The sequence below is a fragment of the Sciurus vulgaris genome (assembly GCF_902686455.1).
Source record: "Sciurus vulgaris genome assembly, chromosome: 11".
Taxonomy (NCBI): domain Eukaryota; kingdom Metazoa; phylum Chordata; class Mammalia; order Rodentia; family Sciuridae; genus Sciurus; species Sciurus vulgaris.
This window is the reverse complement of record NC_136472.1, coordinates 91,661,857-91,689,476: the sequence shown is the minus strand read 5'-3', so window position 1 is coordinate 91,689,476 and position 27,620 is coordinate 91,661,857. Positions and strand designations below refer to the sequence as shown.

The following is a 27,620-nucleotide window of genomic DNA, read 5'->3' as shown; positions in this document are numbered from 1 at the left end:
TGGCCAGAATATTCTTTTATTTTGTACTTCAATATGGTCATACCAGAAAAATTGTTTAAGGAGAGAAGTCAGACAGTTTTACTGTATTGGGTACTTACTTGATGCCTCAAAAGATCTAGTATATTGCAGAATATAAATTTTCATATTATCTTAACATGTAGAGCTTTGAGCTCAATCTTGTCAGCCAGTGATTTAATATACATCAAGTTAATTCAAGCTTGGCTGACGATATCCACTTAAGAGCAACGCTGTTAACCTTGTGTTCCCTTCTTTACACCTGAGGAGCTGTATTTATTCCATTCAAAGCTGCATCCAAAATTCGTTGTGCCACATTTGGCATAAAATGCTTATCGTTATCTAAAAGAAAAAATGCAGCAAACTTCAGCTTTGGAAGAAAATAAAAATCTAACAGGTTCTTGAGAACCATGAAAAGCTAAGAGACATCGCAGGTTTTATATCCCTACAAAAGCTATTTCAATGGAGAGGCATCCTATGCACTTTCCCAAGGTCAGCTGAGTTGGGGAGAAAGACAAGCCAAAGGCTCAGAAATTGGCTAAGGATATTTAGATCTGTTCTGCCTTAAATCTCAAGGGTAATGAGAAGAACAAGGTTCCTTTCTTCTTTTTCTCTGAAAGCTTTTGGTCGAAAGTTATCCTAATTCTTCCTTTTTTATTTATCACAAACACACATCAGAATGTGTTAGGTGTTTCACTCTGTATCAGTGAATCACTGAAATTATTAGTGGCTTGGAAGTTTACACATATATCAAGAGGTACATAGCAAATTCCTATATCTAACCCCACCCTGAGCATTTCTCTTGGGTCATCTAGATTACATCATATTTCTTTGCAAAAACAGGCAAACAAACACTCTCACCAAGGGCCAAAATATAATGACAATTAATGATAGAAACCCATTGTAAAGATGCAATATTCCAGCTTTCTCTATTTAAAAAAAACAAATTCTCTGTCACTAGATACTATTTGTTTTTTGAATTCTACACCTCCCCAGAATTGTCAAAAGTAACCTTGTAGCCAATCCCCTTGAAGACACTAAAAATGACCTGAAATAGGCCACCCATAGTGCCAAATGCAGTCTCAAACAGCAGGGAGATAGTGCCACCAATTCCCATGGCAATGTCCTTGCACACAACTGGAAGTGCACCCACAGTGTACACAGGGAAAGTGGCCACATCCACAAGGACTCGGACAGGGATGCTCAGAACGCGGCAAATGGCCTTCAGCAGACAACAAAGGATCCGGAGAATGGCTCTGATGACCTTGACCAGGACCTTGAGCACCTTCCAGGGTATGCTCACCAACTCTTCTCCAATGGCCAAGAAGTATGAGATGGTGGCCGAGCCCAGGCTGCAAAGGCAACTTTCTATGCCATTAATCACCTGCTTAGTAACATACCATAGGAAATAGACAAAGTTCTTCAGGATTTCTACCACAAGGTAATAAATTAATTGGAAAAACATGATGAATGGGGTAGCAATAAAACCTATGAGTTTTCCCAAAAAGCTACTATTTCCCTCAGGTGTCTCTGGAGGCAGCAGGGCAGACCTCTTGCTCCTGGTACTGGAGAGGGGACTAGAGCTTTCTTGAGATTGCACCATTCGCTCCTCGTCCTGGACTTGATTAACCATTTCCAGGATCTTTTTCATTTTCTCTGTGTCTTGCTCAGTCTCACCACAGTTGTTCTGGAAAAGTTGAGCATTAAATGGAAGCAGTTTCTCGAGGTCTTTCACCATCACATCTTCTATGATGTCACTATCCCGCATATGCTTGACAAAGCCCATGGCCCAGCCTCCTCCAGGGGCAGCACAACAGGCTGCCAGCCAGACAAACTCAGGGATGGTCACTTTGTCTTTAACTTTGTGGTCTGAAGGCACTGCACCCGTGATAATATACAGGTCTTCTCCACCACCACAGTGCGGGACCAAGGCCCGGTCCATCAGGCTGTTGAGGTTCAGGTACCAGCGTTCCTGGAAGGACTGGGTCATGGGAGCTGAATTTGTGAGAGTGAATGTGGCCATCTGGAGATCACTGCTAAGGGTGAAGGGGAACAGCTGTCCTCTTAGATAATCAGAATTGAGGTAATCTGTATTCAAGGCTTGCTTGCTTCCCAGATTGTTCACGGAGCCGATGGCCTCGGCCTCATACATCACCTCCTCAAAGCTGCTGTGGGGATCATCGATCTGCAAGAAGAGAACAAATGCTGAGATGCATCCCTGTCCAGGAACTGAGGGTTCACAGTTGGATAATTCCACCAAGACTCTAGGGAAGTCCCTATTACTCTAACATTTCTAGAGCTGGATTTAGAAAGACTTGGTTCTCAGACACACATACAGTTGCATTCTAGTATTTCACAATCCTGGAATTTGAAAGCATCCTTCAAATAGGCTGTTTCCTATTTTACTCCTTGAGTGTCTCTCCACCCCTTGTCTGCAGAAACACTCCCTCACTCACACACATAAACACACAAAGCTGTGGCATTCTTGTTTGTTTTGTTTTTTGAGCTTTTTTTTTTTTTTTTTTTTGTCCTAGGAATGGAACCCAGAGTCTTACGCATGTTAAGCTCATGCTCTACCACTGAGTAACAACCCAGCCCATGGCATTCTTTTTTAATCTCCTCAACTTTTAGGAATGTCATAGTTCCTTTTTGGAACGTTTTCCCATGAGATTCAAAGTAATCGTAAAAAAGAAAAGGGGAGAATAGATCTCAATAGGCACATAAAAATCAGAACTGCAACTCAAGAATTATCCACCAATGATGCCTGCAATTTAATGCACAGGTTCTTAATGAATACTTACACATTTCAGGGTATGTAAAAACAATTGCTCTAATCAGACCATTTAAACCACATGGGGGGAAAACGTATAGTTTGTTGTCAGTTATTAGATATCAGACAAAGTTCAAATTCAAATCAGGCTGACTGCTGTTAAAACTTAATGTCCCTGTGACAGTTGCTATGATTAATAATTCATTTTGCCTTGGTCAATCTACATGTGTGTTATATGCCATTTATATATTACATATTTATATGTGTGTGTGTGTATATATTTACATACATATTCTTGAATCTACTTTTTATAAAATAAAATTTCTTTTTTAAAAATTCAACTATACAATGTATATTGTCACTTTACAACGAGAACAAAAAGTATTATGTTTTTATTTCCCAAACTAGACTGTAAATTACTTGACACCAGGGACCATGTGTATTCTCCATAGTATCCAGTTCAAGGCCTGACACACATTAGATTCTCAAAGTGTTCTTATTCATTTTCAGGCCCTGAGAGGGTCATCACTGCGGTATTTATAATAGCATATGACAGAACAAATCCACATTTCCAAAAACAATAAAAGTTAAATAAATAATGTTATATCCACTAAAGAAATATCTCAAATCCATTAAAAAGCATTTGTAGTGAAAATAAGTTTGCAGTGATGGGGTATATGTTATGATGTCAAAAGTAAAAGGCAAGATATTAAATTCAATGTTCATAATTTTTTAAAAGCCAAAAATATGCAAGAAGAATCTTTGGAAGCAGACACAAAAAGTCAACAGTGGTTATTTGACTCTTGGGGATGCAAATGATGTTTTTTTCCTTCAGTGTTCTTGTTTCCATCTCTACCGCCCCTACCTACATCAAATCATAAATGATTTATAATATGTGTAATTTTAAAAAAGGAAATCAACAAACAATAAAACTAATTAAATAAATTCTTGCTGACTGACTCACCAGTGTCACTTGTTAGACACATCATACAAACCCCCAGTGTAGTCATGGACACAGGGACTGTGTTGTAGCTCCCATCTCTGGGGGCAGCCCAACTCCCCATTTCTCCACCGCCACAGTGGCAGGTGCAGGCCCTCCCTCTCATGCATGCTCAGGTAGGGGCAGAGAGGGAATGGACAAGTGATTTGTCTTGAAACAAGAATATCTGCTGAAGCCTAACGGAGTAACCACAGGTTGAGCTACTTACTCACTCCATTCTTTTCCCTAGTCTTAGATGGAGCAATAATCCTGGATGCTCTCCCACCACCTCCCCTGTAGGACAGAGATAAGAAACTCATTCATTTTGCAAAGCAACTGTCTCTGTCCTCTTATTGCTGAAAGATATACCCCAAGGAAATATTAGCTTCATTCCTAAATCATGAGATCAAGATATGACACTGCCAAGATCCATGGGGTCTTGGGTGTAAGATAGTTACTAGGGCTTTTTGTCTGTATTTAACCTGGTGCAGTGTCTTCAGCCCTTCTAGGACAAGTCTGGAGATGGTTTCTGAATTAGTACCCTGAGACAGAACAGAAGCAGCACTGCCAAAGCATCTTCATTACAAGGGCCACCCAGGGATGAAATGGTGCCTACAAGGATAGATGGCAGGCCTGGGACCTGAGCAGAGACAAGGGATTCTTGGATGAGAAAAGGGAAAGAGGCAAAAGTGAGAGAGGCAAGAGGAGAAAAGGGAAAGATAAAAGAGGAAAGAAGAATGAGAGAAAGAGGGAAGGAAGGCAGGCATGCAGGAAGGCAGGCCTGCAGTACCCTATTCTTAGGCAGAAACCAGGACATTGGGTTGACTCCCAAATTGCAAAACGTGGTCTCTGGGTTGCTACAGTCAGAGAAGGCTGAACTGAGTACTTCTACATCCTCTCAGTACACTTGGGTTAATGGTGCTCCAGATTTCTTTGGCAACCATGCACCCAGCACCCAGGTTATGACTCTTCCGCACAAAGGTGGTTGGAAAGGTCAGGGCCCAACTCCACACTAGGCCCCATGTGCTCCTCTGAGCAGCCCTGCCAGGCAAAGTGCTAACAAAACTATATACACTGGACACATTGGAGGTAGAGAGCACATCTTCCCTCTCCTTCCCTCTGATTTCTTCGGAACCCCATTTCCATGATCACTATATTGTTATTAACCCTAGATTTGGTGCTACAGTTGTATGACAATATAATGTCTGAAATAGAGAAAGAATGCCTGGATATATCCTACCTACATACTAGTATGTGAGCGGGGGAGCAGGTGTTGGAGACTAATATTCTTTGAATTATAAATTAAATATTTTAAATATAATATACAGAAGGCATTTTGAACTTACTTTTAGATGGGGAAACTAAGACACAGAAAAATGAAGTAACTTTTTCAGTTATCCAATAATGAGCAGCAGGACTAGGATTTGAACTGAGGTCTTGCCTTAAGCATGAGTTCGTTATTACTAAACCATACAATTTCCCATCATCTTAATGGACATAGCTCCATAGTTTCCTCTATCAGAAGGTAGAGAAAAAAGACTGCACTGTCTGTAATTCCATTTTCTCTCTGGAAATAGTCACTGTTTCTGTTAGCAGCTCACTTGGCTGTTCCCTTTTCCTTCTCCACACCAGCAAAGTTAGCACAGAAGAGCAAACATACTGGCACAGCAGACTTTCTGAAGAAAATTCGTAAAATCAGCCTCATCAAAATCATCTCCATTCCCATCCCACAGGGTGAATTAAACAGGAAAGGGACTGTATGTAACCAAGGTGACCTAGGTAAATTGTATAGCTTAATGGAATCTGGTTGGCATTCCTGAAGACCTTCCATTTTCAAGGAACAAAGACTCCTTCAAGTTTCCTCCTATAATGATGGGTTCATTGGAAGGATAAAAGGCACGGAAACCTAAGAAAAGTTTAAATAACAGGCTCCACAAAGACCCAGGAATTGTGGGTACCTTGGTACTGCTGGAACTAGAAATGGATTCCAGGCAGTGCTAGGGAATTTTGGCAGAAAGTGTGTGGTTGAGACTAATTAGACAATACTGACTGCCTTTGAGAGACAGTTACACTTGACCTGTCAGTCATCCTCTTTCCCTCCCACCTGGATTTTCTACCTATTTCTTCCTGGCGGTTCTTCTCTCCTCTAGGGCTGCTTCTTACTCATGACTGCTGTTCCTTCATGACCTGAATTTGCATGTGGAACATCGTGGACTCTCTAGCCACTTGCCATATCATTAACCTTCCATTTTAGCCTCTTCTGTTACTTAATTTCCTACTTAAATGCTAAAGAGACAGAGTCTGATTTCCTCAGCTCATCTTTTCATACCAGGTCATGTCAAACAAGCTGTCCTTGAGTCCAGTGCCCAAGTCTGTCCCCTCGGCCATGGGTTGGGTGTTGGAGAAGAACTCTGGTGGTCTGCATATGACTGCCCTCCATTAGGGATCATGGAGGTATCAGCACTGTAAGCTTGGTTTGTCTGCTCGTGGCCCTAGTACAATACACTAAAGTGGGTAAACTAATGTGGATATCATTAGCCAAAATTAAAACAGGAAATTAAAAACTTAGAGAAATTTCCCAAGGTTCATCTAATCCAGTATTAAATCTTTGACAAAAATGATAGTAATGTTTTATAAGAAGATACGCTGATCTTCCATAACCCCTCTATTCTCTTTGGAGAACACCCTTAGATATACACCAAAGTCTTTCTTTCTATCCTTTCTGTGTCAGATCCTCTTTTTTATATTTTTATCTCATCATCTCTCTATAATGCCTTCTAGGTGAGTTCCTCAGATCTAGCTTCCAATTCATAGACTCTCTTTTAACTATGTCTAGTCTTTTTTGACCTGTTTATGTAGGATTTTTTTTCCCCATTTCAATGACATTTTTCTTTTCTAGCATTTCTATTTCAAATTCCCTCTCCCATCCCTCACTCCCATTCCTGTTTACATTTAAATAGTTTGGACATGATAATCTTAAGGTCCCTTACAATATTCTCTATTTTATTTGTTTTTTCAGTTTATTTTGTTGCTTCTAACTGATTGACAGCAAGGTGGTGGGTATATACAAGTGCTCTGCAGTTTTTGTTGCTGAGCTTGGCTTCACAAGAGGCCCAGGGCGTTCTGTTGGTGGTGGGTAGGTGGGATCATAGGATTACTTATTGCAGTTGACTCTGCCAGGCATCTACAGAGTCTAACATTTCTGGATGAGCCTCTGAGTTATCTTCCAACTTCAGAGTTTCCACATGGAGAAGGCAGTGAAATCTGGACCTACACAAAGGGAAGGTGCTTGGCTTTAAGCTCAGGTCTGGAAGGCACCATGTACACACTCATGACATGGAGTAGGTAGGTAGCTGCTTTCTATAACAACCTGCAAGTATAGTTTTCCTGCCTGGTTCACCAGTGCTGTAGCACTTTCCCAGCTCCCAGCTCTACCCATGAGCCCAGCTGCAGTTCCATGTCATGAACGTGGTATATAGCTTTGACTCCTGTCCCCAGGCATTCACAGACCTAGTCCCTAATGGCATTGTGGTTTCCCACACATAACTTTGGCTATCTATTTCTTATATTTCTGGTATCAAATAGGAATTGCTTAAGTAGGAATTTAATTTTTTAATTATAAGTTTTATCCAGCATTTCCATGTGTTTGTGGTGGGAGAAGAATTATTCCACATGAGTTAGGCCAGGTGTTTTATGCATTGTCCCAGGCTTAAGTGTCTCCTAATGTATACCTTCAAATTCATCATAGATTTATTATCCCAAAATTTATCTACTTTGCTTAAATCTCTCCTTTTTTTCTGTTTGTAGACTACATCCAGGAAAAATGTTTAGAATAAGCAGAATAGCACTTCTCAGCACCTTTACTGATGGTGTCAAGAATGTTATAAGTTGAAGCCCCTCACCAATGGTAGGGTTCAGGGACTCCCAGACCTTCCCTAAGCCACAGCAGCCAGTCTGTAAACAATTTGATTCTGTTTTTCTGCTAATGCTTCTGCATTATCTATTACTCATAACTCTTTCATCTGTTCATAATATATTTCCGTTTTCTTGAAAATTTATTTCCATTGATTTTATATTTTGTAACATGGAATCATCCCCCAAAATTGGATATTAAATTATGAAGCCACTTTTCCACATCACTTATAAAATGATATTAAATCCCAGAACCTTTTAACCCTACTAACTAATCTCCATTGAGAGAAATGCCTGTTAATGCTAAATTGCTCCCTGGTTTAAGACCAGTGTTTTAATCTATGACAAAATTTTCTTCTAATTCCAAGATGACTAATGTTCTAATGTAGCAGGAAATGAGGGTTGGGACACTGAGATCTGGAAGCAACACTATTAGTGGTGTCATGGCCCAGAGGGATAATTCCCAAATTCTGAGTCTCAAGCACAGCAGGGCTTTTACTTTTATACATAAGCAAGTTTGGGGTTCATCAAGGCAAGGGAGTTGGTGCAATTCTATTAGAAGTGCATTCTACATTCCTTATATGGGTACATGCTTGTCAACAAACCTAGGGACTCTTAGCTCATACAGCTTAGGGACTTTTACTGCACTAAGCCTAAAGGGGTTCTGTCCCTGCTACATTGTTTCCTGCTTCTGCCACTGCAGTTATCTGTATAGGTACTTGTTAGCCACTACCAGCCTCTATGGTTAAATATCTGTAAGCAGAGCTGCTGTGTGTCAGTGCAAAACCAGAGCCTGTCAGCTCTTCAACTGCTAAAGTTTCCATTCTGTCCTAGCATGCTAATACCTTTGTTGAAGAATCATCTGAAAAAAATCTAAATAAAATCAGTATGCCAGTTCCCCATCATTAACTGACTCACTTCCTTCTACAAAGCAACCGAGTACTTGTTGATAGGCTCTTGTTTTCTGAAAGATGCCTGTGTGTGTGTGCATGTGACTAAAATACCTGCCTAAAACACCTCCCTAATGTATGGAGACTGTATTTTTAATAGTAATGCTACTTGACTAAAACAATCAAGTATATTCTTTGCTACTGTCACTGAAAGGACAGATGTATCTTCTCTATGTTCTCTACAGATATAGTTTAATGATCTGGTTATTGCAATTACAGTAAATTACTGACAACACTGCTCCATAAAGACAAAAATATACCTATGATGTAAGAAGTAATTTCAGATTACAATTTCTAGATTACACCTATCCTTTTGCAATCTTACTCTGGTTTCCCAGTGGAATCTCTGGGTAGGGGAACATACAAAGCTCTCTCTGTCTAATCTACCTCCCGGGTGACCCAGTCCCCTTGGGCTGCTGATGTAATTTGATAAAGTTGCTGTATTTAATGGAAAATTTTTTTCTAATCTAACATGTTAAGTAGGTTTTAGAAGAATGAGCTGTCCTCATTCCACCAGCCTCATGCTCCATAAATAATCTTATAATAAATTCCTTTTCAAATTTAGTACCAAGAAAAACATTGCTTCTGTCAACAAGCTAGTCTGTTTTCTTATACCAAATAGTAAGAACTATTTAAGCCCATGGGGTTTCTTTTTTGTTTCAGAATTAAATGGAGATGTTCAATTTGGGGGATAATATACATGTTATATTTAACAAAATGGGATAGAAAATTGAAAAGGAGTACTGGAGAGGAAATAGTTATCTATTCAACAATATTTATTAAGCCTATATTACATGTGCCTAGTGCTATTAAACAAAGCATTGGAATTGGTAATAATAATAACAGCCATCATTAACAAGTTCTAGCTGCCAAACACTATTCTAAGAGCTTTATATGTATTGAATCAGTAAGTGGCTGAGCCAACTATCCCCTCATTGAAACCCATAACTATTTGAAAAATAGTTTCAAATCATCAAAAATTTGAAAACTATGTGTTATTATTATCACCTTTTGATAGGTGAGGAAACTAAGGGCTATGAAGATTAAGTAATTTTCCCAAGGTCACACAGTTAGTGTGTGGTGGGATCAGGGTGTGAACTCAAAAGTACACCCAATAGCTAATGTCCTAATCCCTGTTTTATATTCCTACGAGGAATATAAGAGGTCTTCACATCAAGAGAGGCACATTTATTTATGGAAAGAAGTTTCAGATACAAAGTTAAATAGAAATTCAAGAGAAAAACAACAATGTAATAAATGATATCTCAAATGCTAAATAAGTGATAGGAAAAAAAGAAACAAATTTCAGGGGAAGAAGGACATAATGAGTATCTTATGAGAAGACTTCTTGGAGGAAATAAAGCCTAAAGTGAGACTTGAAGGATATGCAAGGCTTTGATAGATCTAGTGAAATCAAATGGTCAGTAACAGTTTAGTAAGATTTCTACACAAAGGCTTACGGGCAGAAACAAGCAGCTTGAGAAAACAGGGCTTCCAGTAGGAAAAGTGAAGGGTTTAACTGGAAACAACTGGACAAAAATTTGGAAAACATTGTTGCATCCTACTTACTCTTCCCATAACCTTTCAAGGTAGACAGTATTACCATCTGCATTTCACACATGGGAAAACAGAAACTCAGATAAGGGGCAGGAACAAAGTCATCCAACCAGTACATGGAAAAGCCAAGACTCAAGTCTGGCTCCTTTGATTCCAAAGCTTCTAACCATATTCCTCTAGCAGTTCCAGTCAAGGAGTAAGATGAGAACCACAATGTGGCCACCAAGAGAAGGCAAGAGGAGGCTGGATGGAGCTGTGAGGACAGCAACCTAGTGTCAGGTGAGAAGTAAAGAGAGGGGAACACTTTGAACAGAGCCTGATCCACACTGTGTGGCACCTGCTGCAGAGGGGAAAGAGAAGGATGAGGATAAAGGCCACGACTTGGATGAGTAGGGATTAGTAGTGGCAGGGCTCAGCAGATGGAAGTGAGTAGATTTGGACAAAAGGAGACTACAGAGTGGACCTCTTGTTTGGGAAGTCTTGCATAAGGGCAGAAGATAACAGAAACTTGGCTTGAGAGACAAGGTCTTGCAGGGACAAATAAAAGGGGCATCGGGAGGCTGAGGCGACTTGACTTTCTGCAAGAAGGAGCATCTTAAGGCTGATTCTTGAGGCTCCAGAACAACTAGGGCAATGAAGTAGAGGAGCAGGGAGTATGGAGTAGAGTGCTGTCCCCAAAGATCGCTAGGCTGCAAAACCCATGCGAACCTCATGAGCCACAGTCACCCAGTGTAGATTTGCCACAGCGAGTTTGTCACTGATGAGGGAAAGAAGTTACTTTTTAAGAATGATCCTCAGAAGCACAAAGGTGGAGATTTGGGGCTTGTCAGCACCAACGCTGCTCATCAGCCTGCTCCACTCTTCTCTCTTCCTTCTGCTCACTCTTCTTGGCTCTTCTAAGGCTAGAAATATACCAGCTTCAGAAACACTTTCTCTGACATACCTCAGAGACATGGCAGATACAAGGGGGTTCCTCTGAGGGGTCAGGAGTCCCAGTCAAGACCTCCAAGATCAGTAAGGTAACCATGCCATGAGGAAACAAAATAAGCATAGCCCTGGGAGTAGGCAGAGGATGATGGAATGTCTTAAACACACAGGAGCACAAGAAGTTTCCACAGGGCTAGAATGACTTGGGGGAGGAGACAGGAGAGAAATTTTCAACATGCTACTAAGGTTGGCTTTAAAGAACACTCTCCCCCCGCCCCCAACACATGTACGCGTACAACAGGGGAGTTCAAAGTCAAGAGAAAAGAACTATCAGAGAGCGGGGAACTGAGTGTGCTAGAGTGGGCTCCTGTGGGTTTGTTCCTTGTATTTTACATACTGAAGCCTCCTCTAGGGTTGGGATCATCTCTTGTACTTTTTGTCTGCCTAACGAAGCTCTTCATGTGGTAGGTTCTTGGCAGATGATGATCAAAAAGGCAACAATGGAACAAGAAGAGCAGGAAAATAAGGAAAATGATATGGGAGCACATGGAAATTGGCCAGCCTAGGCTGAGGGAACTCCCTTCTGAGACCACAGGGAGGAGTGAAGGGCAGATGAGGGGCTGGTAGTGGCAACATCGCAGGGATGTGGTGGTCAGCATCTGCCATGACAGCCAGGGGCCCTGAGCACAGGGAGAATAGGGAAGGTTTTGAGCCTGAGATCTCTGTGCCAGGAAATTTGCAAAAGAGGAAAGAAAGGCTGTTGAGAAGAAAGGAGGCCCTGGGGAAGTCAGTGGAGATTGATGGGGCAGGGCCAGCTCTGCCCAGGTCAGGGCTTCAGCTTTTGTACTTTTATGTATCCCTTGCAATGATTTGTAACTCAGGAACAGTAGCAGAGGAAGAACTGATCTAGGTGCCTGTGGTGGGTATGAAATAGGAGGCCTTTGTCAATGCAAACAGATTGAGGCTCCTGACCCAGGAGGGCGGGGGCTAAGATTTTCAGGTAATAACTGATGTCACTACTGATGCAGGTGCAGCTGAAGACCAAGACAGGTTCAGGAGACAAGGAAGGGGAGAAGGCTGGGAAGAAGCAACAGTGTATCAGCAGAAGGAGGAGCCAGGCATGACCCTGCTGATGGTGGGCAGCTGGCATGAGTGCAAACAGAACCCAGAGCATGGGATGCAAGTGGGTATGCAATGTCAGCAGGATGACTACCAAAGACAAAGCCCAGACAAGTCTGTCACTGCATAGAGAATATGTTTATCCACCTGCCTCTCCCGCTAAATTCAGGGGACAGAGCCAATGCTGGTTTGCTTCTGCTCCCATACCTGGCAACATGTCCCTGTACACTAGGAAGTGACTGGTATTTGTTGAAAGATGATCTCACTGGACCTCCACAATCTTCTGATGCTCACAGGATTTCCAATTTGCAGACAAGACTCTAGTTCTGCCCCATGATCTACCACATGGAAAAGGTGGTCTTGATGAAGGATCATCAAAGCAGTTATTAAACTTGGCAATGATTCACTATGTGGAGGGTGGAGTTTCCTTCCCTAGGAGAATTTTAAGCTGAGACTAGATAAGCATATGCAGGGGATGAGTCAGACAAGATCCTGTGGTCAGGAGAGGACCAAGTGATCCCCTATCTAACTCTGTGGGGACAAAGAAACTGTTTCCTTTGAGGTTTTCTTTTTCAACAAAAGTTAAATAATAGGATGAGCTGAATGGTAGGTGTTCCAATTTTGTTTCTGTGTGCATGCACAGGGATATAGGAGATGTTATCACTTCTGCATCACTGGATAGATCCAGGAGCCCCTCCTTACAAGGAACCCTGAATGCATCAGAAAATGGGAACATCAGATAATCTTATCAGAGCTGGATGGGGGCATAAATCTCCTCTCTAGTCACACATGGCAGAATAAACGAGGCTTGAGACTCAGGAAGTCCAAGGAGAACCTCCTTACCATAGAAAATATCCCAATCAGTAAGGGAAAGAGCTGCTTTTCAGAAAAACAAAAAACAAAAAACACAAACAAACAAACAAACAAAAAAATCAGGAAGCCTGTAGGGCTGCACAGCTGATTAAAGACACTGCAGGAGGAATAAACCAGGAGGCTTTTCAGCTCTCAGGAAAGCAAATCCCGACACACCCATTTAAGAAAAAAAAAAAAAATCCTCTCTTCTTGGCATCTAAAATATTCTTTATCCTCTTGGGAACAGACACAGCTTTAGAAAACTAGAAGGATGTCGATTTCCTCTTAGTTTTTTTTTTTTTTTTTTTTTTTCCCCTTTTTTTTAGGACAGAGAAATGAAGAGCTTTTCCTTTCCTGATTGGCCCTCCAGCACGAAGGAGGGCCTGCTGGTCCTTTCCACCTTCTTCCCAGTGAATCACCTTCCTCTGGGCTCCCAAGCCACACACATCTTCCTGCTTTGGGAAGGAAGAGGCATTTCCAGTGCTGGCCTGAGGGGCACCCACCCTGGAGCGCCCAGTGGGTGAACTGTGGGGATGTGAACAGTGGAAGTGGAGGACGCCTGAAAGGGGATTCGCTTCCCTCTCAGACTTCTCTTTTTCTTGAAAACTTGAAACAAAAAAAAAAAAGGAGGAATTTTTTAAAATGCACCAACTCTAAATTGGCAATAAGATCCACCAAGAAAGCCCTGAGGGTAGGCCAAGGGGGACCACCAGGGCAAAGGGACTCCCCTCCAAGGGGACTCCTCTGGCTGCTCCTTTCATGGTGAGTTTCCAATTCAGCCTCCATCTGGGAGCCTAAGAAAATGCCTGACTCCTTTAAGACCTTTCCAGAGGGCAGAACCTTCTCAGGTTACATCATCTCTGGTCCTCTAGGGTTTCCTTCCTCATTACTCACAGAAGCCTGTTTTCCACTCTGGATTCCGTTTTCTCTTCCAGAGCAATTATTCTTAGTATTCACTATGTGGAACAGAATTCAGAAAAGTCAGTTAAATTGAGAAGTCTCCATTTCTAATTTTTTCCACCTTCTGAGTTCAGACAAGACCAAAGGTTCTTAAGCCTGGCTGCACATCAAAACCACCTGGAAGCTTTAAAAATATCCTCAGACCTCACCCAAGCCTCTTAAATCAGAAGAATAAATAATAAAAAGAGTCCCACTAGGATGTTTTCAAAGTTACCCAGGTGATTCTAATATGATTCCAAATTAAGAGCGAGGCCTTTGTCAGATTCCCATTTATTGCCCTTTGATGGGATAAGTCACTGCCTAGACAGCCACTATAGGGAATTAGTAACGTCTCCTTAAATCAATAGTTATCAAAATTCAGTTTGTATCAGAAGAATGTTGGTCTTTGTTAAACATGCAGTTTCTTGTACTTCACAACAGAGATATGTGCAACAGACCTGGGGGTTTAATCTCATATGCATTCGAACCCCTACCCTAGGTGACACTGACGAAGGACTGGGGCTCCATGAGGCCCACAGTGAAAAACAAAAATTGAAATCATCCTGGGGAGTGCCCTGGCTGAGCATCATCCACAGACTTCAAGGGCTGCAATAATAATGCCAAAATAGGGAGAAAAATACTATAGGCCATATGGACCGTCCACCTATTAGATTAGCTAATAATTCAATCATGTAACATGTATGAACATGGATTTCCTGGCTTGTTCATACATGGACTGCAAAGTTCATTTGTGCTATTTATACTCTTTAACTTTAACATCTGTAACAGTATCCTAAGTAACAGTCCCAGTTAAGGACAAACTGGCACATTCATGAGCCTTTCCCCCAAATTCCCCAACCTTTCTTTCAAACCCTCCCTTATATTCAATCAAAACAGGTCACCCCAGCTCCGAGTCATGCCACTTCTGTGGCTGGAATGCCAACACTCCTGGTTTCCTCTGTGCAGCTGTTCTGCCACCACTGGCTGGGGGTGCCTTCCACATTTCTTCTCTGCTACCTAAATCCTCCCTGTGTTCACACCCAGTTCCAGCCATGCAGTTGGTTCCACTGAGCTCTCCTTTGCCTCCCCTCTCTGCCTGGCTGTGGGGTTTCTCTGCTGCCACAGTTCTCACCAAACTCCTCACAGCTTCCTGCCAGTGCTAGTCCCTAGGCACTTAACCATATCTTGTCAGCTCCTTCAGTTCTCTGTAAATAGTTTTTTCATTAAATTCCATTTTTTAAACTATTTTGAGTTCCATCTGCTTCTAGCCAGGACCCTGGCTAATACAGGCTCAGTGAAGTCTTTCCCAAGGTCCCAACTCACACTTGCAGTGGAGTTTTTCTGATATGATCTCTGAAGACGTGTGACCCTTCCTACCCAACTCCATGCCAGTCACAAGCAAGGGCCACTCAATCTGGTCAGCTACCAGCAGCCTGGCTTTTCTCTAAGAAACTCAGAGATGGACAACAGTCAGTGAAGGGAGAACAGACTCCTAGAGACAGGTCAGAGTTGGCAGCAAGGCTGACACACGGGAAAGCAGAGCTGTGTAAAAGAGAAGGGACAGAGAGTGGGAACAGGACCCTGAACACTCTGTGACCATTTGTTTCTAGAAGATTCTTGACTCTGGTTCTTTTGAGAACCATTTCCTTTCTGGCACCTGTAAATCTACAAGGGCTGTCTTATAATAGCCCTGCCCTTTACCTGGATTCCTGGATTGGCTTGGGTACATTCATGATTCATGTATCAAGAAGCCTGAAATATGGGATTCCTATTTTTATAAGAACCCAGTGAGCCCCTGAGAGAACAGGGACAAGGACCTAGGAGGCAATGGAACCTGCTAGGTATCAGGATTAAAACTGGGGAACAAATGAAGAGACAAGTCATCTTGGTCCCAGAAGTCTGGAAGCAGATCAGGGAGGCATCCCAGGGAACAGAGAAGGAATTTCTACCAAATTTTCAAAAGAGAAGACTCCAATGGATAACAATAACAGAGGTTAGTGCAAAGAAGCAGATTCCAGAGAAAAGGCTGAAACCAGTCATTGTCAAGGTGATGACAGAGCAGAATTCGTGAAAATAAGGGCACTTCAGCAATGACCACGGGTCATCCCTGGGAGCTTGGCACACACATCCTGGTTGTGTCTAAGACACATGTGGTCTGGGAAGCAAAAGTTACTTTGTTCAGCAAAGTTAACGTTAAAATTGAGTGCTCCACACAGCGTAGAGTGACTTCTGCACACACTGCCTCACTGAGTCTTCCTCACTCCTCTCTAGGATAGGGACAATTTACTAGCCCCTTGCCACAGATAGGGAACTGGTCTCCCTATCAATCTGGTTTAGTACAGAACACCAGTTAGAGCTGTAGAGATCTGTCAGCTCTACCACGTACTGGCCTTGTGACTTTGGACAGACCACTGACTTCCTGGTATATGTGGTCTCTTTATAAGAGGAAAGGATAATACCTCTCAGGAAGGAGACAGAGGGTTGCATCATTTCAAGCCATCTGTAGTTATATATGACATATTCTTCGAAGAAAAATGTGATAAAGTAGACTCTGTATTTGAAGTCCCCAGGCCTTCTATTTCTGAATTAAAATGCTTACTGAAATAAATTGTTTATGTGCAAACCCACCCATTCATAGGGTCCCCACATTCTCCAAGTCCACGAGTCGACAGTTGTTTGAGGAGTTTGCTTGTTCAAGCCTCACAGACTTTGATTACTAGACTAAATGGTATGAAATGGTACATGTGTCTTTAGGTAGGTAGGATGAAAATTTCTGGAATGTTTTACACACACACACACACACACACACACACACACACAAACAAACTCTGAGGACTGGGTATCTGTGAGAAGTGGGATCTTTTGTTTATATACTTTAAAATGTTCAAAAATATTTTTAGCATGAGCATATGTTACTTTCGTAATCATAAAAAATATAAATATAAATAGCAACCATCATTATAACCATAAAAAACTTAGTTGAAAAAGGTCCACAGGTCAACATCTAAGGCTATAATGGAAACAGGATTACTGTTTAGCTTTCAAATATCACTTCCACTATTAAGTGCACATTTACCAGGTGTCCAACATTTAACATACTTGCTATGTTGACTGTTATTTACATACTAAGCACTATTATGTAGCTAGTTGGCAAACCACATCCCATGAGCCAAATTCAACCTACCTACTCTTTTTCATAAGTAAAGTTTTCTTAGATTGTCTGTGGCTGTTTTTGTTCTAAAACAGTATACTTGAATAGTTGCAGTAGAGATTATATAGCCTGCAAAGCCTAAAACATTTGCTATTTGGCACATACAGAAAAAGTATGCCACACCCCGTGTTAGATAATGCCTTGATGGAAGTTATGAGTCTAGTCAGTTGGCACTCAATTAGTCACACCAATAGATGTGTAATTGCAACATACAGGAAATGTGTTGGGTGCTACTGCAGAGTATTATGGGCAGTAGGTGGGAAACAGCATGGAAAGCTTCAAACAAAACATAACAGGTACAAAGGCCCTGTGATGGGAGGAAACATGGACATTTTTAAAAGAAAAGGAAAAAGAGAGAGAGAGAGAAGGATGTGACAGTGGTCAGAGTCAAAGGCCTGGCAAGGTGTGTGACACCAGATAAAGCTGGAGAGGGAATGGTAGACCAACCAGGCAGATTCTGGGGGCCACGATAAGGAGTTGTGTCATTTTATCTGGAGAGAAATGGGGCATCCTGAAGGGTTTCCACAGAGACCATGGGAGATGCGAGGAGATGGATATTAGGACCCCTCTAACCTCAGAATGGAGAAGGGCCAGAGGACAACCAGGGCAATAGGTTAACATCAGCAGACAGCTTTGCAGAGACTTAGATAAGAGACAATAAGAGCTTGGATTTGAGAGTAGAGAGAGCAGAGGTTACAGAACTGAACTGGGACCAACTTAGGTGCAGAAATTAAGGTCATTAACCATCCCAAAGAGTCCACATCTTCAAAGGGGGCCAATGTTATGATGTGTACCATGGTGCCAGATACAATAGAGACATCCAGGAATGAGAAAAAAAATTATATTTCATTAACTCTGTTTTTCTTTCCCCATACTTCTTTGTGTTCAAAAATAGTGGCCATTTTCCTATGTGGTTTCATTCAATCGTGTATCCTGGTCTATTTGATCAACAAATTTTACTTGGATCAATTCCTTTTCTTGTTATATTAAGACAATGGCAACCAAATTTCCCAAAAACCATACTGTCATTTCACAAACACAGGGGAAAGGCCTATTTGACAAGCTGTACTAAAGTCTGGATTAAGGGTAAAGGTAAGAATTTATAAAGGTGAAGGACTTCAGGGTACTGCAGTCATAAAGGAAGAAAGAATTTCTGCATTCACAGAGGTGGAGGGTTCTGAGTTGGAGCAAAGTCCATCTACTTTTGTCCCAAAGTAGAACTTATTGCATCACTGGGTCATGAAGTTTCACAGTGGTCTTATTTCCCTGGGCAGAGCTCTCCTCAGTCCTGTACCCCACAGCCAACCCAACAGCCTCTCCATGCCCAAAAAGATACAAGACCCCATCCCTACCCTCTCATCTCTGCCATTCTCAAGGAGACCAGGGGACAACACTTGTTGCTCACAGAGCAGAGTTTACCTAGTTTTTAAATGATCTATTTCCTCAGCCTCAACCTGGTCCTTTATGCCTTAAGGGAAATGTCTGCACAGGTGGGACCACAGGAAGTGCTCAAGGTAGACTAGAAGAGAACAAGATTGCACAAGGGGTTAGCAGGTCCCTTAGACTAATGCAATATTTAGTGAACCGGCAACCCTGTTATGAAGGATGGGGACTGGGGGCCTTTGATGTTCTATGGCATGTGGTCAAGACACTGGGAACATGCCCTGATGGTAAATGAACATGAGAACTTTCAAAAGAGAAACTTCACTAAAGAGTTAAATAGGAGCTCACTCAATACATTAACAGGTTTGAGAACAGAGGTGACTCAGGGTGTACTGTTGTCAGACAGCTCCCATTCAAACCCCCATTCCTCTTCTTAGCTCACTTTCCTCCTCGGTCTAGTGGGGATGGCCATAGCCTCTATTTCCTATGGTTGATGTGAGGATTAAGTAAAATTACATGCGGGGGAAAAAATCCTAGAAACATTCCTGCTGCACAATGAGCACCCAGTGAGCTCTAGTCTTATACCCAAAGCCCCAGTGAACACCTGAGAGTGTCTCACATTTAGCTTGTCTGAAATCATTCCCTCCCTCCACACAAAGCTTCATTGAGGTATGACTGATATGTAAAAACTGCACATGTTTAATCTGTACAATTTGATGGTTTTGGACATATGCAAACACCCTGATACCATCACCACCATCAAAGTAACAGACATATCCAACACCTCCCAAAGTTCCCTTGTGTCCCTCTGTTCTCAATTTCATCTTTGTGAGTATGTGTGTCAGGTACATTTAACAGGAGATCTGCCCTCTTAACAAATTCTGAAATGCACAAAACAAGCACTGTCAACCAGAGGCACCTGTTGTACTACAGGCCCCTAGAATATATCTGCCCACTGTCACTGAGACTCTCTATTCAGTGAATGACAGCTCCCCACTTTCCTACCCTCCAGCCTCCAGTAACCACTTCTTTGTTCTTACTCTTGTGAGCAAAAGGACTTTTTACTATGACCCTAGACCCTCCTTGTCACAGCCTCGTCTTATTCACAGAGATTCCATTCTTTTGGCTATTTGAGCCCAACACCTTGAGTCACTGGGGACACCTTTCTCTCCCGACAAAGATTCTTGGTTCTTTCAAAAGCCATCCAGAACCACAGTGTCACCATCCTACCAAAGAGGTTGCAACACCTTGGTCAAGTCACCACTGTCTCTTGCCAGATTACTGAAACTCCTAACCAGTCTCTCCACTTCTATCCTTAATCCCATAAATGTGTTCTCAATACCTCAGCCAAAATTATTCTATTATAATCTAAGTTAGATCAGGTCAAAACCTTATGCTCAGAACCTTGCACAATGGCTTCCTACTTCATAAAGCAGCAATCAAATTTCTTACAAATTGTTCTATGAGGACCTAAGTGATCTGCTATCACCCTTCCCACTTTTCTGACCTATCTCCTGTCACTCTCTCCTTTATCCTTCTCTAGCCACACGACCTCTTTTTTTCCTCAATCAAAAGGATCACACATACCTCAGGGCCATTGTACTTATTCTTCCCTCTACCTGAATGTTCTTACCCCAGATATCTGCATGATTGGCTTTGTCACTTCTTTCAGATCTGTATCAAAAGTTGCCTCCCCAATGACATCTTCCCAGGAAACACTTTTAAACTTAACCTTTGCCCTGATAGCTTGTATCCTCTTTCCTTGCTTTATTTTTCTGTTTAGCACTTAAAACTATTTAACACCCTATGTATGTCTTTACTTTTTTACTTTATTTATCATCTGCATCCTCTATTAGCTGTTAAACCTCATGACAGTAGGTAACTTTTGTCTTTTTTGGTTCACTGATCTATTCCCACTGCTAAGTATAGTGCCTGACACATAGCAGAGGTTCAATAAGTATTTGTTGACTAAATGAGATAATCAATAGAGGACCCAGGGCTTTTTTAAAGCTGCTATCTCTGCTAACTGAAGGTAATTAAACCTCAAGACAAATCATCTCTAAAAAAGTGTAAGAAAATATAATTTAATTTGCATATTCAAATATGAAGTCATCTGTTTGTTCTGCAAAATGAAAGGTACCCACATTTTCAGTTTTGATTAAAAACAAAATGCTCTCAGCTTGACCTCTTCTGATTGAGTCACACTTCTTTCAGGCACTGGGTCAACAAAAGCATGACTGAAATACTAAATGGTGCTTCTGCTCTTGGTTCAGCCTATCAACCAGTTTCTCTTTTTATTTCTCCTTCCTTTCTATGACCACAAAGATATACCAACAGGCAATGCAAAATTGCTATGATAGATGTCAAGTTTCGTGGAATGAAAGAAAGGATATGAAATGCATGTTGGAGGAGGGGAAAAAAAAAAGAAAAAAGAAACAGTATTCTTGAACTAACAGTAATTCTAGCAGCAAGACCACACCACTGAAAGTGAGAGTGACTGGCAAGTGGTAAGATTTGTTTTCTTATATTTTTACTTTTAGAGTTGAAAGTTTAAAAAGAGAGAGAGAAATTAGAAACTCAAAGAATAAAATCTGTATTCCCTAAGGAAAACTCCATTCAATTGCCACAGGCAACTAACAAGCTAATAGTAATCTGTAGCTGGGATTTTCAGAATGGTGTGTAAAGTCATAAACCATCCAAAGAACTGGATTAATTCAAGAAACATAAAACAAAATAACAAATCTAGTCCATCAGTTTGGATTCAGGCATTTTACATGCAAAGAAGCATGACAAAGAAGAAAGAGCTAAAAGCTTTGGAATTGGGCAAAGTTTCAGTCTGGGCTCTGCCATGCCAACTGGGTGACCTTAGATACGTGACTGAACCACCATGAACTTCAGTTTCTTAAACATCAGAGCATGGATCATAATACCTAGCGTAACAATAGAGTTAAGTCAGTTCGTGAAGACTTTCACACATAGGAAAGGATCAATAAATTATATTTCCTTTCCTGGATGGTCAAAATTTGTTTGAACCAACAGAATTATATAGAGAATTATCAACAGTGATCTGTTTATGGAAAAAATATCCCTAAAACACTCTCCCAACAGGAGAAAAATACCTCACTTGCTCCCTAGGAAAAGAATGGGTACAACAAATTCAAAGATGAGGACAAAGTCAGAAAAGGAGAAAAATGCAACAAAGAGTGGCAGGAGTGGCTCCTGTTTTTGTTCCTTGCACCACAGAACAAGTGGTGAATGAGTGACCTGGAACCGCCTTCTGGAGCCAGGTGCTTCCCAGCTTTACCCAGGCTCAGCACAGGAGAATGCGTGTGCTGACAACTGTGTGTTGACAACACACTCTTCACGCCTTAGGACAAAGCCAGGGAAGGTAGCTCTGGTAACTGTTTGGTTGTTGCTGTTTTATGTTTTTTTTTTTTTTTTTTTTTAACCACCTAATTCTGTTCATTCAACTTTTTGTTCACTCCATCTCTCACCATGCATTTTCTGAGCACTTACAGGAATATGGGACATAGATCGGGCATCTGAGATGATACACAGATAAATGTTCTGCATTTTAGGGGCATTCTGTAGAACTGTAGCAGTCACCTATCAAATCCAACATACTGTGTCTGTCTGTCTGTGTATGTCTACCATCTATCAGAGTAAGATCATTGAAAAATATTCAGATTCATATTTATCAAGACCTCACTATATTCCAACTACTATGCTTACATGTGTTATTCTTGTAAGATAAACATTGTTATCACCTTTAATAAACAAACTAGAAAAATAGTGCTGGAAGAATTTAAGGTCACATATATTTATGTAGACCTTAAATGGTAGAGCAACAGTCTGAATCAAGCCTCAAAACAGGAAGAATAGTATTGTCCTGTTCGCTCCTTCCTTACACAGAAATTTAAGTGTGTGATGTCTTCGATGTATCTGTCCTCTGATGTGATGAAAAGAGATCTGAGGTTAGAATCCCTTAAACAGTGTTTCTAAGTGTTTTAGGGTGTGTAAGCAAGAAATCACTGACAGAAATTAAAGATAAGGGACTTACTCAAGATTCTAACTTGTGAAAACTGTTATATACATTTACTGAGATTTGAAATATGACCTTATTGTACCCTCCAGGAAAATGCTTTTTCAGTTTATCAAAATATCCTCTTCACTCTAGAAACACTGAGACTTGAGCAACATTTATGTTTCCAAATAAGTGCTCCCATTTGTCCTTTGATTGTTGGGAAATAGAAATGGAGTTGAGATTAGGATTCTCATTTAAAAGAGAGAATTAAAGTCCTAATACCATTAATGTACTGGATCCATTGTGAATCTGGAGAATCCCCATGATGTATAAAAAGAGCAGAACACTAAAAGCAATTCAAACGTTCAAATCTAAGCTGCGTGACCTTAGACACCACAACTGGCTCTCTGAGCCAGCATCCTCATCTCTACAATGACATATCTACCTCACATATCTACCACACAGTATTTTGGTAAGACTAAATAAATGTACATTGTTATTACTGAATATAATGCCAATTCCTTCCAGCATTCATACTTAGAAAATAAGGTCCTATATTTTGACTTCTGGCGTGAATGAGCAATGTACTTTGGAAAGGTATCATTAGTGTCTTGTAAAATTTTTTCCATTATGTAAAGGAGTTGAGCTGAAAGGTTTGAAGTACCATGCACTAATCAGATCCCAGTACTCAGGTTTCTGGAGTTCAGAATGAAAACCCTCCAGACCTTTTTTTTTTTTTTTTTTTGCTTCCCTTTAAATTTCTTTCCCTCAGAAGGTCCCTTCTGAACTCCTCCAGCATGGGCAGAGATGGGAGCCTGTGTCCAATACTAAAGGACTGGTATGCAGAGAATAGATCCAAACCATTTAGGATGAATCCAAGGGTCAGAGCAAGGACTGATGGGTGGCCTTCAAGGAGGATTCCAGCTCTGCATATGGAACACGTCTGGAACAGGGGCAGCTGTCCAGTCACAGGGACAAGTTTCTGAAACAGGAAGCTCCTTGATGAGAAAAGGCAAGCAGAACATCTCACCACTTCTGCCTGACTGATCTTCCTAACTACTTTATTCAAAACAAATCATTTTATTTAACACTTATTAAGTGTTTTCTATGTGCTAGGCACTAGGAATACAACAGTCAATAAGATGCAGTTCTCAGCTGCCACTACAGATAGATAAGAAGGTAATTAATTACAAAATGCTATAAGTACAAAATTAGAGAAATTATAAGAGAACCAAAGAGGTGGGCCTGACCCAGGAAATGGATCCAACACAAGTGAAGAAATCTTTCTGAAGGAGGGGACACAACAGCAGAGTCATAAAGGATGGAACAGAGTGGGCATGGGGAAGTAAAGGGCAGGATGAAGTATAGAAAGAGCATTCAGGACATAGGGAATCAACAGCAGCAAAGAAACAGACTGGCAAAACTATGGCTTAGGAGAGGAGCTCCAGGCAGCTTGGTAATGCCAGGACATAAATGTGAGGGTGGGGTGTAGTAAGAAACAGGGCTGGAGCCAGAGACAGGAGCCAGGCCACACAGGGCCTTGTAAAGGCATCCTGCAGCTTGAACTTTGTCCTGATGGTGTCAGGCAGCCAACACACCTTAAACGTTTTAAGCACAAGTAATAATTTTCTGTGATCTTTGATTTAGAAGCTTTTTTCAAAGGAGAACCTTGGCCTGGCCTTGGAAGCTGCTGGGTCAGGCCGTGAGGATCCCAGGGTCGGTGCGGCACTGCCTGGCTCATCAGCACTGGGATCTTTTGCTGGCCTGCCTCTTCCTCTCCTGCCTGCTGGGCCTTTTGGTAATGCTGACCTCAGAAGACGCTGATTTGAGCACAAGGCAACTTAGCATTATAAATTGCTTGGAAGCAGCCAGAAGTACACATTGAGCCCTGCGCTGCTCTCTGCAGTGGAGACCTTGGCTGAGAGGCAGGTCTCAGGGAGCAGGCGGGTCAGGTTTGCTGCAGTGCTCTCCGAAGTCGTCCTGAACCTCCTTATCTCCTATTCCCTCCCTCTCTTCTTTCCTCCCTCTCTGGCTGACAAGACCTCAGGCTGGGGGATGGGGATGGCACAGGGAGCCCATCTATCTTGCAGGGAAAAGCATCCTGCAGTTCTCAGGCCTCTGACCATTCTGATCTCTCCCGCAGGGTGGGCACTCCGCCTCTGTAATCTTCAGAACCACTACACATCTCATCTCTCCATCTGCCATATGGAACTATTTCCCCTCCCTCAGCACAGACTTTTATCTTCCCAGTCCCATTCCTCATTACCACGCCCAAAGTCTCCACTGCCTGACAGTCCTCTGCACTTCCTCTCTGCCACATCATGTCCCTTATGACTCCTTCAAATACTGTATAAATGGCTCTGCCTCCCCAAGTCTTCTTTGATGATTCCTTCCTACCTGGCCCTTCCCTTCCATGATTCCCCTTTATTCTGAGCACCTAGGTATAGTGGACTGTAATCTATTCACCTGTACTAGTTTACGTGTTCCAACCACTCCCCATGAGCCCTGAATCTGCCATGCCTATCTTGCTCATGTTTCCTCAGCTTTAAAATGTGTTCCTCCTTGTCTCCTTTCTGAACTTCACCTTTTCCTTCCATGCACAGCACAAATGTCATCCTGACTCTAAGGCTTTTTCCCCCATCACTTTAAAGACAGATTAAATCTAACAGGACTTTGTTTACCTTTATTAAATTATGGGTTTTTTATTTATTTCACAACAACATCTAATGCTTATGTGTTAGACACCTCCCCGAGAACTTTATATATAGTAACTCATTTAATCCTTATAACCACTGCCATGTTATTATCTCCAAGTTAACTTGCCCCAGTTTATAGCCAGTCAAGGGAGGAACTAGGATTTGAGCCCACACAGTGTGTCTAATCAGATACTATGTGACCTCTCCAAGCAGAATACCCACCTGCAGACTAGGAAGCCCTTGATTTCTGGAATCATACATTTAATATACCTTGAGTTTCTCTGGTATACTAAATGTCTGGCATACAGCAAGTGATTACTAAATGATTCTGAATTTAACTGATATTTATTCAGCATACATTCCCATGACTTCTTACTGTGTACATTTCATCTGCAAGAGATCTTCAAGGAGAAAGGACCAGGCCATCTCTTTTCTTTTTAGGCCCATAATCAAAGTACATAATAAGGAGCTGGAGGTCACACAGTATGCGAACTCTAGGTGCATATGTGGGGGACACTAATTTTAAACTAAAATGTCTTAAGAGTGTACAAAGTCTTTTTCACATGCCTAATTTCATAGGTCCTCACATTGACAGACAAAATAGGTGAAAGGAGGCAGAGAAGGTAAGAAAACAGATTGCTTGAGACCCAGCCAAGCTAGAAATTGTACCAGGCTAGAAATTTCTGAATAAGATTACAACCCATAGGCTCTGAATGAATCACCTGAAAGCCAGCTGGGTGTTCACCTGGTACTAAGCAGCTGTGATCATCAGGAACTGAGGGCTGTATGATAGCTCTGTCCTGGCAGTTCTGGTGGAGTGAGAGGTCAAAGCCCAGCAGGACTGGATGTTCTGGAGAGGAGGCTGACAGAGGTGAGCTAGGATGTGTTAAGCACAACCCAGCAGGTCCCTCAGAGGCCTCTTGGCATGTTTGGTCACTGTCACCAGACAGAACCCTGTAAGAGGTTACATGATTCCCAAGTGGTCTGACAATATAGATGTAGATATAAAGAGTCAGGAAAAACTGGTTTGTCCTTCCTAGCAGTTGCAGATAATCAATGTTTCCCTACTATTTGTAACTATTTCACTGCATTTCTAAAAACTCATGCTTTTATTGTATTGTTCTAACTCAATACAACTTCAGAGCTAATTTACTCACTGCTCTGTGTAGAGGAAAGAATTTCTACACTAGGATGGGCTTTGAAAAAGATGCTTTCCTTAGGAGAAAGGGCAGTGACTATAATCAAAAAATCTGCCAGATCTTACCAGCTAGGAGGTCATCAGAAACTCTTCACCTGCCTGAGCATTGATCTCCTCTTCTGTAAAATGGGGATGAAAATGCTCACCCACCCCCAAATGAATTCTGCAGCAATGACATGAACCAAACCTGAGTGGCCGGCCTAAGCTTTCCGCGGATGTGAATGGTCTTCCTACGTTTCCGTCTCACGCTCCACGCTACTCAGGAAACCAAGGAGACACTGCAGATGTCTGCGCAGAAATGTAAGGAGAACCCCCTCCCCAGGGGACCTCCCTCCCCTGCGGCTCTAGGTGAAGGCTCGAAGATCGCCAAGCATTCATTGTAGTTTCGACAGCGGTGAGGCTGGTTGTAACTACTGGGGCGCAATGGGGTGGATCCGAAACCCGGGTTTCCTAGTCCAAGATTTCAAAGGCATGGGGGACTGCCTTCCCTAGCACTGCCCTTCGCGGTACTGCAAAGCGTCCCTTGGAGGCTGGCCCACGCGCCCCGCCCGGCTCTGGAACCACCTCGCTTACCTGCGGCTCCACCAGACAGCGCTGCTCCGCGCTGCCAGACGCGGGACGCGCGGCGCGGAACGCTGAGAACACAGGGATGCGGTCCCGGGTGTTGTATAGGGTGGCAAAACGCTCGGAGCCCTGGAAGCGCTGACAGATCTTCACGTGGGAATCGGCGGCCAGCCCCGCAGGAGGCGTCTCGGCATAGAAAAACTTGTCACATTCGCCAAAACCAGCTTCTTCTTCGCCCACAAGACGGCCTTCCAGCAGCCCCGCCAGGGCAAGGAGGCTGCCCAACGCGAGCCAGCGCGCGGTGCCCATGGCGGCCTCTGAGAGCGCGGCGGGGCGGCCGCGGCGCGGGCTCTGCGGGCTGGGCGGGCAGCGCGCGACGCAGCCTAGCCGGGCTGGGAGGGGAAGTCCGAACCCAGGCGCGGCGCACAGCGGAGCCCGGCAGGGCGGCTCCGGCGGTGGGGGCGGGGCCTTTGGACGGGGACCCGCCCCCTTTTGGCCTCGCTCCCTGCGTCCCCGAAGATGGC

The 27,620-nt window shown here is 42.4% G+C and overlaps 1 protein-coding gene across 1 annotated transcript; it reads right to left on the bottom strand.

The window, feature by feature from the left end:
* ENDOD1 (endonuclease domain containing 1) lies at positions 1–27,546 on the bottom strand. The gene is made up of 2 exons (XM_079102804.1): positions 27,106–27,546; positions 1–2,200 (listed from the first exon to the last, which is right to left on the bottom strand). Exons 1-2 carry the CDS (start codon positions 27,403–27,405, stop codon positions 998–1,000), a joined length of 1,503 nt encoding a protein of 500 aa, XP_078958930.1. The 5' UTR covers positions 27,406–27,546; the 3' UTR covers positions 1–997.
* Between the last annotated feature and the right edge of the window lie 74 nt (positions 27,547–27,620).